Source organism: Cebus imitator, unplaced genomic scaffold (genome assembly GCF_001604975.1).
Source record: "Cebus imitator isolate Cc_AM_T3 unplaced genomic scaffold, Cebus_imitator-1.0 Scaffold117, whole genome shotgun sequence".
In the NCBI taxonomy this organism is placed as follows: Eukaryota; Metazoa; Chordata; class Mammalia; order Primates; family Cebidae; genus Cebus; species Cebus imitator.
This window is the reverse complement of record NW_016107432.1, coordinates 2,963,325-2,973,577: the sequence shown is the minus strand read 5'-3', so window position 1 is coordinate 2,973,577 and position 10,253 is coordinate 2,963,325. Positions and strand designations below refer to the sequence as shown.

Below are 10,253 nucleotides of genomic sequence, written 5' to 3'. Positions count from 1 at the left end.
ATGTCCTGGAAACAAAAGACACTATTCAATGGAGAAAGATACTATTTAGTGAGGGAAAGGACAGTTTTTTTGAGACACTGTGTGGGTAAACTGGATATTATCCACTGCAGAATAATGAATTTGGACTCTGACCTAACACCGTGTACAAAAATTAACTCAAAATGGATCAAGGATAACTCAAAACTATAAAACTCTTTGAAGAAAACATGGAGCAAAAGTTCCATCATGTTGGATTTGGCAGTGATTCCCTGCATATGATACCGGAGCACAGGCAACAGCAACAAAAAATTAAACAAATTGACCTCGTGAAAACTTAAAAATTGTGAGCATGAAAAGATACTATCAATAGAGTAAAAAGGCAACTTGTGGAATCAGAGAAAATATTCGCACATCATGTGTATCTAATAAGGGATTACAATCCAGAATACATAAAGAACTAAAACTTAACAACAGACAACCTGATTCAAAAATGGGCAGAGGCTGGGCGCGGTGGCACACGCTTGTCATCCAGTCACTTTGGGAGACCTAGGCAAGAGGATGGCTTGAGCTCAGGAGTTCAAGACCAGCCTGGGCAACATGATGAAACCCTCATCTTTACAAAAAAACTTAAAAAGTAGTTGGGCATCATGGCACATACCTGTAGTCTTAGCAACATGGGAGGCTGAGGTGGGAGGATTGCTTGAGCCTGGGGGCAGAGGTTGCAGTAAGTCGAGATTGCACCACTGCACTCCAGCCTGGGTGACAAAAAAGCAGGGGGAGGGGCAAATGACTTGAATGAGCAAAGTACACAAATGGTCAATAAGCGCATGAAAAGATGCTCGTCGTTAATCATTAGAGCAATCCAAATCAAAACTATAGACAGAGCTGGGTATGGTGGCTCATGCCTGTAGTCCCAGTTACTCAGGAGGCTGAGGTGGGACGATTGCTTGAGCCAAGGAGATGGAGTCCAGCCTGGGCAATGTAGCAGGACCATTTCCAAGAGGGAAAAAAAACCCAGCAAGATACTATCTCACACCCATTAGGATGGCTACTATATAGTTTTAAAATCACACCTGTAGTCCTAGCTACTTGGGACACAGAGGTGGGATTGCTTGAGCTCAGGAGTTCAAGGCTGCAGTGAACTATGATTTCACCACTCCACTCCAACCTGGATGACAGAGGGAGATCCTGTCTCTTAAAAACAGGCCGGGCACAAATGCCTGTAATCCCAGCACTTTGGGAAGCTGAAGTGGACAGTCACTTGAGGTCAGGAGTTCAAGACCAGCCTGGCCAACATGGTGAAATGTGGTTCTACAAAAATACAAAAATTAGCCAGTTATGGTGGCACACACCTGTAGTCTCCAGCTACCCGGGAGGCTAAGACAGGAGAATTGCCTGAACCTTGGGAGGTAGAGGTTGCAGTGAGCTAAGATCGTGCCACTACACTCCAGCCTGGGCAACAGAGTGAGATTTTGTCTCAAAAAAAAAAAGGTAAAGTAAAACAAAAGTTTTCAGGTCAAATTGGCCGGCAGGTGTTGAAGCATCAGGCTCATGGCTAGATGGTATTCAAAAATGGTATCACAGGGCTGCAGGATTCAATAAACTGGTTAATGCATGCTGATACAGTATCATGAGTATGAAGACATAAAAGTAGCCACGAGAAGCCTCCCTGAGAACCTTTCTAATGACAGGGTGTTTTGTATTAGGAGAGCAGCGGGCCTGACCATGAGGCAGCAGATCCTGCCTAGTGAGCCGCGGACCAAGTAGGAAGAGGATAAATTCTACCTCGAACCACACCGAAAGAGGTTATTTGAGAAAGAAAAGAGGCCAGGCGAGGTGGCTCATGCCTGTAATCCCAGCACTTTGAGAGGCTGAGGTTGAGCCCAGGAGTTCCAGACCAGCCTGGGCAAAACCCCCTCTCTACAAAAATTATCCAGGCATGGTGGTGTACACCGGTGGTCCCAGCTTCTCTGAGCCTGGGAGGTTGAGGCTGCAGTGAGCCATGATTATGCCACTGCACCCCAGCCTGGGTGACAGAGTGAGACCCTGTCTGAAAAAAAGAAGAATGGACAAAGACGTAATCACATACTTGGAGTCTGTGGATGCAGCTGTCCTCAAAGTATTTTTATGAAGATGGTTAAACCTGAAACAATCTTAATTTAAGAATTATTTGGTCTGCAGATGTTTTACTTCAAATAAATGTTATTGTAATCATTTTTAAAAACCCAAAATAACAAGTGTTGTTGAGGACACGGGGAATTGGAGCCTTGTGCGCTGTTGGTGGGAATGTAAAATGGCACAGCTGCTGTGGGAAACAGTGTTGCAGCTCCTCAAAATGTTAAAAACAATTACCATCTGATCCTGCAATTTCAATTCTGTGTAAACGCTCAAAAGAATTGAAACCAGGGTCTCAAAGAGATGCTTATATACCCAAGATCATCGTAGTAGTGTTCACATCACAATGCTAAAACATGGAAGCAAACTACATGTCCATCAGCAGATGAATGGGCAGGCAAAACGTATGTATCCATACAGTGGACTATTACTCAGCCTCAAAATGGAAGGAAATTCTGGCATGTGCTACAGCGTGGATGAACTTGAAGGACGTTATGCTAAGTACATAAGTCAGTTATGCTAAGTACATAAGCCAGTCGCAAAAAGACAAATGCTGTGTGATTCCACTTCTGTGAGGTGCTCAGAGAAGTCAAAATCGCAGACAGAGTAGAATGGTGGTTTCCAGGGGCTGCAGGATGGAGGAATGGGAAGTTTCTGTTTAGTGGGAACCAAGTTTCAGTTTTACAAAATGAAAAGAGTTACAGAGATGGATGGTGGTGATGGTTGCCCGGCATTAGGAATGTATTTAATACCACTAACTGAACACTGAAAATGGTTAAGGTGGTAACTTTTATCATAATAAAAACATTGTCAAAAAACAAAATGAGACACCAGCGAGCTTGCTCACTAACTCTCTGGACACACAAAAGAGGTGACAGGAAGACGGAGTGAGAAGGCAGCTGTCTGCAAGCCAGGACCCACATCAGCCACCATCTTCATAGACTTGCCAGTCTCAGAACTGCAAGAAATAAATTTCTGTTGTGTAAGCCACCCAGTCTGTGGTATTTTGTTATATAAACGCAAGCTGACTAACACACATTTTAGTTCTTCTGTTGATACTTTATCTGCGTGCTTTATTATTTTCTTAGTGATTCCTCTAGAGATTGCAACATGCATCTTGAACTTATCACAGTATACTTGAGGTTAATACTGACTTCATTCCAGTGAAACATAACCACATTGCTCCCATATACTCCATTTCCTCCCACCTGCTTTGTAATATTTATTTATATACATGTACATGTGATCTATGTCTCATAAATCTAACAGTATGGTGGTGTAATTATTTCCTGAATTAAACATGTTTCTTAAAGCCCTTAAGAAAAAAAAACTTTTATTACATTTTTTATTGTATCTACAGCATGCATATTAACCATTTCCAGAGCTCTTCATTCCTTCCCAAGGATTCATGTTACTATCTGGTGTTACTTCCTTTCAAACTGAAGTGCTTTTTGTTTTTCTTGCAGGGAAGATTGGGTAGAAGTGAATTCTCTTCATTGTTTTTTTTTTTCCATATTTAAATGTCTTTGTCTTCATTTTTTGAAGGATAATTTCACTGAATATAGATTTTCGTGGTTGACTTTTTAGCTCTTGGTATATGGTGTCATTCCTCTGCCTTCTGGCTTCCATTATTATTATTTTTTTTTTCCGAAACTGGGTCTCACTCTGACACTCAGGCTAGAGTGCAGTGGCTTGACCATAGCTCACTGCAGCCTGGACCTCCTGGGCTCAATCGACCCTGGCACCTCAGCCTCCCGAGTAGCTGGGACTGTAGGCATGCACCACCACACCCAGCTAATTTTTATTTTTTTAATTTTTTTGAGACTGCATCTCACTCTGTCACCCAAGCTGGAGTGGAATGGTGCGATCTCACTGCAACCTTCGCCTTCTAGGTTCAAGTGATTCTCCTGCCTCAGCCTCTGGAGTAGCCAGGATTACAGGCATCTGCCACCACACCTGGCTAATTTTTATACTTTTAGTAGAGATTGGGCTTTACCATGTTGGCCAGGCTACTCTTGAACTCCTGACCTCAGGTGATCTGCCCACCTTGCCCACTATGCTGGGATTACAGGCGTGAACCACCACGCCCAGCCAATTTGTCAGTTTTTTGTAGAAACAGGGTTTCGTCATGTTTCCCAAGGCTGGCCTTGGACTGTTGCTCTCAAGCTGTTCACCAGCCTTGGCCTCCCAAAGAGCCGGGATTACAGGCATGAGCCACCGTGCCCAGCCACTTCCATGATTTCTGATGAGAAGGCAGTTGTTAATCATACCGTTCTCCTGTAGCTGATGAGCTGCTTTTCTCTTGCTGCTTTCAGTAATTTTCTTTTTGTCTTTCACTTACTGTAGCTTTTTAGTCATTTTTGAAATCATGAAGTGTGCGTTTCCCAATTTTGTTCTTTTTTAAGATTTTTTTTTGGCCTATTCTGAGTTCCTTGCATTTCCATATGCATTTCAGGATCAATTTTCCCATTTCTGCCGGCAAAGCAAGTGGTAGAGCTTTAATTCACTTTGTACATCAATTTAGGAAGTGTCGCCACCTAATACTAATATTGTGTCTCCCAATCTATGAATGTTGGATATAGCTTTCCCTTTATTTAGGTCTTTGATTTCTTTCAACAGTATTTTGTAGTTTTCAGTGAAGAGGTCTTGCACTTCATTGGTAAAATTTTTTCCTAAGTAGTTTGCTATTTTTGGTGCTATTGTAAATACAATTGTTTTCTAACTTTTGTTTTCAGATTTTCATTGCTAGTACATAGAAATACAACTGATTTTTATAGATGGATCTTGTGTCCTGCAGTCTACTGAGTTCATTTATTAGCTCCGGGGATTTTTCATGGATTCCCTAGAGTTTTCTGTATGTCAAATCATGTCATCTGCAAGTAGAGACTGTTTTACTTTTTCCTTTCCAAACATGGCACCTTTTATTTATCTTTTACTTTTATTTTTATTTTTTCACTTCCCACCCCACTGCAGGACTTTGATTTATTTTTCTCGCCTAACTGCCCTTGCTAGAACCTACTTCAACACAATGTTGAATACAAGTGGCAAGAGCAGGTATCCTTGTCTTTGTTCTGTTCCTGATCTCAGGAGGAAACGTTCAGCCTCTCTCCGTGGCACTTGGTGCTCACCGAGGGTTTCCTGGAGGCACCCTTTAGAGGGCTGAGTTCCCTCTGCTCCTTTTTGTCATGAAGAAGTGTTAAATTTTTATCTTTCAAGATGACCGTCGGGTTTTGTTCTTTGTTCTGTGACGGTTACGTGTTCTCAGAGGTCATTTCATCCGCTGGTAGAGTATGTTAATATGGTGTTGACCTCTGTATGTTGAGGTAACTTTGCATTCCTGGGATGAATCCCAGTTGGTCATAGTGAACAATCCTTCTTCCATGCTGCTGGATTTGGTTTGCTAGTATTTTGTTGAGGAATTTTGTGTCTGTATTCATGAGAGATACTGGTCTGCAGCTTTCTTTCCTTGTAACGTCTCTGTCCGGTTTTGGTGTCAGAACCTCATTCTGTCCTCGTAGAATGAGTTAGAAATGTTCCCTTCTTGGTTCTTTTCTTTTCTTTTTTTTTTTTTTTAGTGTTTCTGTTTTCGTGTTGAAAGCCCTGTATGCTGAGGTACAGTCGTCATATTTTTCTGTAATTCTTCAGACTCATTTGTAGTAGCCGCTCTGGAGTCCTTAGGAAATGCAAGCTGGGCCACGCAGTGTGGGCTTCTGCCCTTGGCCTTTTTCCCGGAGTGTGGTCACGTTTCTGTTTCTTTGCTGATCCCGTAATTTGGGGCTGCAATCTGGACAGTCCAGGTACTGTATTTCAGCAAGTCCTGATTCTCATATTTGTATATGAGGTTGTTTGATTGGTTTTTGTTTGCTTGGGTATTTTACCTGGACCTAAACTGGAGAATCTGTGTCCACAGCTGCCGCAGACGCGTTTGCGCGGTTTCTACTGTTGGTGTTGAGCCGGGGTGTCCGCTCGTCTTTACAGCTCGGCGGCCGGCCCACGCTCTGTCTGTAGTTGTGCCCCAATAGTCACATTCCTGCAGCTCCCCACGGCCGACAATCTGTGCGTGTGGGGAGCTGACATCCAGCCGGTTCCTGGCCCCCGTGGGGTCACTTCTGCAGCTGCGCTGGGTTTCCCTGCACTTGCTGTGTGTGCTGCTTCTGTCAGCCAGGGTTCCGGGGAGCTGTCTCTCTCTGGCTCTCCCCGCTATTTTTCTGACTGGTCCCTCCTCTCCCCAGCCCTCCTCAGTCAGGGCTGTGGGCCTCTCCAGGTCCTGCAGGTGGACCTCTCGTGGCTGATGAAAGTGTTCTCCTCCCACCTTGAGCCCACCCACTCTGGAAGCAAAGCTGCTGGTCCTCAGCCGTCCACCCTGGTGCAGCTGGTCTCTTGCTGGCAGCGTGAAGTAGGGGCAGGTGGAGCAGCCTCAGGCTGGGAAGCCCAGTCCTGCTCCTCAGAAAGCTGCTGTGGATTTCAGGAGTCAATGTTTTCCAATATGTTGTCTGCCTTGAGTTGATTTCCAGAGGCCTGAACTGTTGTTTCTACCATTTTGTCCAGTTTCATACTTGGTTTCATAGAGATAATTTGCTGATTGTGGCAGGCGGGCCCTCTGTCATCGTCTGCCCTGTGGTCACTGCACAGTGTGTGGGGCTGTCTGACCTGTTGGCAGGGGCGCAGGGCACCCACTCCACAGCACGCAGTCCTCTCCGGAACACAACACGGCAGGTCTGGTGTCACTGGGAAGCAGCCTGTTCCACACCCAGATCATTGAAACTTACCCTCTTCAAATGTCAACATGTTTTTAGTTAAATTGTTCAGATGGGCATCTGTGAAATGTGTCACGTCACGTTACTGTCCTGAGTGAAGGTCTCTGCGCGGCGCTGGGAGGTGTCGTGGGGATAGATATCCCTCTGCTCACCCACCTCTTAGTGGGGCTGAAACACAGCACCCTTGGCACCCTGAGGAGCTCCTCCCACACCTGCACGCTGTGCTTTTGAGAGGGGCCCGGCTCTGGATGGCTTTCGGGCCTTCCTCTAGCACTTCCAGGGCCCCTTTCTCTTGAGTCACTGCTCTTTGAGATGATGCCTGGTGTGACTTGATTCTCAGTCAGAATCTGAAGGACTCGTCAGGATTCCGGGCGCCCTGTGGGACATACAGGGGCCTGAGCGGCGGGGTCTTTTGGGTCCAAGATCCCACAGCCCACACTTGGCTCTCTGAGCCCTGCTCGCCGGACCCTGGGTGAGTTGTTGGCCTCTTGGGTCCTCAATCTCTTCATCTCTTGATAATAGTTATCTCAAAAACTTCCCATTGGGTAAATAGGAAACAATTTCAAATAACCATATAGTATTGAGCATAAGTTAACAAAAGATATCTGCCATTGCTGTTATTTGGTTCTGTGTATTAAATGTGTAGGGTTTTGTTTTTATCAGGTGGTGTGAGGCCAGCAGATGAGGAGGAAAGGAGTTTCCCCCGAGGTTCCCCAGAGCCCCCGGCGGGGGAGTGAGGGGAGACCTAGCAAGATCGTTGTGGTTCTCATGGGGGATCAGGTGGGTGGGCGGAATGGGCTGTCCAGGCTTGGGAGTGGCTCTGGACACGGGCTGTGGATTTGTTGGCTTTCGTATCAGAGATGTGCTCACTGTGGCCTCCTGCCTCTAGGAACGGGCTGTCCTGGGAGGACAGTCTCTGCAGGTCCACAGCCTCCCGATGCCAAACTGCCAAAAAGACAGTGAAGGCTGCACTCGCACAGCTTTCCTGCTGTTCTTTGGGATCTTCTCAGGGTCACCTGCAGACTTGGGAGCTGTGGGGCCTCTCACAAGCAGCCTCCTCGCCAGGTCTGCACCTTCGCCCATGCACGGGGGCAAAGACAAGACCCCAGTCGGGGGTATGGAGGCTGCCTTGTGTTCGGGGCCTCCTGCCCCACAGGCCAGCGTCCCCCAATGTGCCGCAGCAGGCAGGGCACTGGCAGTCACCAGCCACTGCGCTGGGGAAGCCTGACGCTCGGGCTCCCCTGCCTGGGGCTTTCCCAGCCTGGGGTCTGCTGGCCCATGAGCACTGCTGCTTGAGAACCGAGTTGCCACATCTCTCCTTTCATGTTACAAGGCACCTGGAGAAGGCAGAGCACGGGTCAGCCGCTGAAACAACTCTGGATGCGCTTTTGCCCTTCCGGCAGTTCCCCGGGTAGCAGGAGCCAAGGCCTGGGAGAGGCGGGGGAGAAGCTCCTGCTGCAGATTCCCGTTGAGCACCTGTGTATGCCAGGCATACTCTGCCTGCCCACGGCTGCCCACGTGACAGGCAGGCACCCCTGGAGGAGCCCACAGGCTGAGAGCCCCTAAGTGAGGCTGAAACTCAGCCAGGACTGGCTGGTTGGTTTCCAGGCCTCGTTGTCCAGCTGCCAATGATTCACGTGGCTTACATAGTCACTAAGCTGCAGAGGTGCCTAAAAGCAGGATATTTACGTCCTCACATGGAAGACCCAGGGCTTCTCAGGGTGTCATGTTTCCACCAGGGTGTGAGCGACCTGAGGGACCGGTTTTCGGTTTGTGGTTTGCCGCTCCTTGCCTGCTGCCCTCATGGCGGGGAGGCAGAGACCGCTACCAGGAAGCGCGGCAGGCTGTCCTGGCTGTGGTGCTCAAAGCAGCAGGACGTGTACACAAACAGCTCATGTTTTTTTCTTGTTCCACCACAGGCAGTGTCTCCTCCCGGGGCCCCGAGCATCCCGGCCTGACGCCGAGTCAGAGGAGCGTGGGAAAGCCTCTCAGGTATCTTACAGTGTCTTCAAGGAAATCACCAGCAAAATAAAACTGCTCATCATCTCACGCACCAGAGAGAATTACCTCTAAAAGTTTAGTATGTTGCTTTTCAACCCGATTTTTACACACTTTGAGTGAGGTCTTGTTGTATATGCCACTTTATAGTTTGCTGTTGTGAAGCTGAGATATCACGTAGGCATTTTCCCTGTTGCTGGAAACTTCACAAGACCATGTCGTGGCTGCATGCTGTTTTACCAGAGGAACGGGCCGTGGCTTAGCAGGTGTGCCTAAAAAGGGCAGGTAGAAATACTCCTGGCTTTGTGGGCAGCTGCTCAGCTCTGCCTCTGTACTGAGGAGGCTACGGCAGGCAGCATGTAAATTAATGAGCGTGGCTGCGTTCCAGTGAAACTTCATTTACAAAAGCAGGTGGCAGGCTGGACCCGGCCCCAGCCGGGGACAGGCCACAGTTCACCTCCCCGTGCTCCTCTTCTCAGACTTCTGGGTGGCCTCCCACTCCATCTGCTGCACAGTTAAGCTCACACCGATGTCTCTGTAAACAGAACTCAAGTGTTCAAAGGTTCAGTGGTCCCTCTAAAAGGCAGACTCTCCCATATCAGCCCCCGCAGAGCCCTTGAACGCCCTTTGCTGCCTGTGGTCCAGTCCACCCTGGGTTGCCTGCAGACCTCAGCGTTCTCTCACGCCCTCACCTCCTGCCCCCCGCTGCCCTGGGTTGTTGACCCTCCTGGGTGCCCACGGGCCCTGTGGCATCTGCCACGTCCGCCACCGGCTGCCCTCTCACCCTCCAGGGCAGGGTCCTGCCATGGCAGCCCCTCACCCCGGCCTCTGTCTCCCTCTAGTAAGTGAAAGCATGGATGGACAGGCAGCCCTGGGATGGAGGGACAGCACAGACAGCATGAGGTGGCGCGGGGATGGACCGGGGCGCAGGGATGGACCGGAACGTGGAGATGGACGGGGAGTGTGGGGATGGACGGGGGGCCGTGGAGATGGACAGGCAGCGGGGGATGAACAGGCAGCATGGGGATGGACAGGTGGCAGGGGTGAACGGAGGTGTGGGGATGGACGGGTACGGGGGAGGTGTGGGAATGGACAGGTGCAGGGGATGGACAGGCGGCGTGGGGATGGACGGGTGGCAGAGGTGAATGGAGGTGTGGGGATGGACGGGTGCGGGGGATGGACAGGAGGCGTGGGGATGGACGGGTGGCAGAGGTGAACGGAGGTGTGGGGATGGACGGGTGCGGGGGAGGTTTGGGAATGGACAGGTGCAGGGGATGGACAGGCGGCATGGGGATGGACGGGTGGCGGAGGTGAACGGAGGTGTGGGGATGGACGGGTGCGGGGGATGGACAGGCGGCGTGGGGATGGACGGGTGGCAGGGGTGAACGGAGGTGTGGGGATGGA

At 49.0% G+C, this 10,253-nt stretch overlaps 1 protein-coding gene across 3 annotated transcripts in view; it reads left to right on the top strand.

Annotated features, from left to right (window-relative positions):
* RNF212 (ring finger protein 212) overlaps positions 1 to 10,253 on the top strand; it is a 55,886-nt gene that overhangs the window by 43,266 nt on the left and 2,367 nt on the right. For all 3 annotated transcript variants that reach the window (XM_017538962.2, XM_037742164.1, XM_037742166.1), the window contains one exon: positions 8,771 to 8,843. In XM_017538962.2, the coding sequence (XP_017394451.2) occupies positions 8,771 to 8,843 (73 nt within the window). The remainder of the gene's footprint in view (positions 1 to 8,770; positions 8,844 to 10,253) is intronic.